Source organism: Phyllostomus discolor, chromosome 7 (assembly GCF_004126475.2).
Source record: "Phyllostomus discolor isolate MPI-MPIP mPhyDis1 chromosome 7, mPhyDis1.pri.v3, whole genome shotgun sequence".
Lineage (NCBI taxonomy): Eukaryota > Metazoa > Chordata > Mammalia > Chiroptera > Phyllostomidae > Phyllostomus > Phyllostomus discolor.
The window spans coordinates 15,695,777-15,698,114 of record NC_040909.2 but is presented as its reverse complement, the minus strand read 5'-3'; the positions used below and the strand labels follow the sequence as shown (position 1 = coordinate 15,698,114).

The 2,338-nt window shown below is 44.4% G+C and overlaps 1 protein-coding gene across 1 annotated transcript; it reads left to right on the top strand.

The window, feature by feature from the left end:
- The first annotated feature begins 461 nt into the window (after positions 1–461).
- On the top strand, positions 462–1,572 carry LOC114501300 (60S ribosomal protein L9-like). The gene is given in 3 exon segments (XM_036031642.1): positions 462–1,035; positions 1,038–1,101; positions 1,103–1,572. Coding segments are annotated over 3 exon segments (744 nt in total). The 5' UTR covers positions 462–728; the 3' UTR covers positions 1,476–1,572.
- Positions 1,573–2,338: the final 766 nt, after the last annotated feature.

The following is a 2,338-nucleotide window of genomic DNA, read 5'->3' as shown; positions in this document are numbered from 1 at the left end:
ACTCCCCTGAACAGAGTCAAGGACAGCATTCTGTAATTATAGATAAATTCATCCAAACCACACATGGTGTTTAAAGGTGATCAAAGTAAGGATATCTGTTAAACTATTATCATGAAAGGGGTTTAGACTCTTTAATTAAACGACATGAATAAAGTATGATGACACTGCAAATAAAGAAACCAACAACACAGAATCCTAAACAACATCCCCTCCCCACATAGGAGAGTGGGAGGTTGTCAGAGCTGCCCTTGTCTTCAAACAGAGGCTGGCAACGCTCAGAGAGAGGATCCACCTTGCCAGCTGGAGCCAGGGAAGTGGAACTGAGTGGCTGTGGAAACCATGCCCAGAATTGCAAGACCGTGATCCCCAAACATAGTCTGACAAGTATGAGTGTGCTTATGAGGACAATGGGACAGGATGTTTGAAAGCAGGACTGCCGAGGAGTTCCAGAATAATGATGGCAAAGGTAGATAATAAAAGCCTGTCTCACAACAAATACCTCTGGACATCAAAGATGGAGCATGAGCTGTCAACATGGCTGCCAAAACTGCAAAGCATTCAAAGTTGGTCTTCCAAGTCCTCCACGCTGGTTTTCCTGCCCCCGTGGACCTGCTCCCTCTTCCCTCCACCCAATGTCTTTGTGGGAAGCCCCACAACGAGGCACTCCATTCAGACATATTCTCTGAGACCAGGTTTAAAGCTCCAAAATTAAGACTTTCTCTTTTTCCATGTCACTCATCAATATTTCCATTTCCTCATACAGTCGAGGACATTGTAGCCATGCGGGACTAGGTACCAGCCAAGCCATGCCACTTGAAAACGAGGGAAACTGGGCTTTCTTTGCCACATCCACTACCAGGAAGAAGACCATTCTCAGCAATCAGACTGCTGATGTCCCAGAAAATGTCCACGTCACTCTGAAGGGTGCACGGTTATTGAGAAGGGCCCCCCGAGGCACCCTGCAGAGGGACTTCAGTCACATCGACGCAGAACTCAGTATCCTCGGAAAGAAAAAGAAGAGGCTCTGGGTTGCCAAAGTTGGGGAGGGGGAAATAGAAAGGAACTGGACGCCGTTCACAATATCTGCAGTCAGGCACAGAACGACCAAGCGTGTTACTCTGGGCTTCCCTTACAGGATGAGGTCTGTGTACACTCACTGCCCCATCGATGTCATTATTCAGGAGAATGGTTCTCTTGTTGAAATCAGAAATTTCTTGGGTGAAAAATGCATCCTCACGGTGCAGATGAGGTCAGGCGTTGCTTGCTCAGTATCTCAGGACCAGAAAGATGAGGTGACTCTGGAAGGAAACGGCATTGAACTTGTATCAAATTCAGCGGCTTCGATTCAGCAAGCTGCAACAGTTAAAAACAAGGATATCAGAAAATTTTTGGAGGGCATGTATGTTTCTGAAAAAGGACCAGCAGGCTGTTTGTTCAGCAGACTGATGAACAAGATCTCAGTTGTCCAGCTATAGAAACAGCAAGATGCCGAATGATTCCTCGCACCCGTTTGCAATATTCTTCACATTTATTTGTGTAATTTTAAAGATGCAATAAAAGCTGTGGATTGAAGAGAATAAAAACTAGTGATACTGGGCAAGTTAGTTATCATTCATAAGCATCAATTTCCTCATCTGAAAAAAATGAGAATATAGGCACCCCTTCCCTTTTCAAAAGTTCACTTTATGCCACTTCACTTTTACGGAAGACCTACATTAGTACCTGCTTTCGATAATGGGAAGAAACCTGAAAAGGATTTTCACTTTTATGAAAAGAGGTGAACACAGCGTGCAGTGTCTGTTGTGCAGCACGTCGTTAAAGCAGCAATGTGTGTGCGGCTCTTGGGCAGCAAGTGGCCCCACCAAGCTCCTGCTCTTGGAACTACTCTCAGCACCCCAGCATCAAACCGCCAAAGCTCTGAACCGTGTCTGTGAGCATCTGCGCTTTATCTCAATCTGTTTCGTGCATCCGTTCCAAGATGGATCCTCAGGTAATTGTTCCTTCACTGTGTGCCATTTTGACTTATGAAAGGTTTCACAGGAATGCTCTCCTTTTGGATAATGAGGGGCACCTCTGATAATAGCCCCTAACGCAGAGTTGCTGAGAGAATTCAGTGAGCGAAAGCATGTAATGCAGTTGACCCAACAGATGGTCCCAAGGAAAAGCCCAATGAAAGTCAGTAATTATTATTATTGCTACTAATGACAATAATAGTGATAAAGATAAGAATGATCGATAGGTTTAACCATACTGTGGATATTTGTCTATTTTTAAAAAGGAGTTTAAGTGCTGTCTGATACTTCTTTGCACGTATGGATTCACCATTTTCATTTTGTGT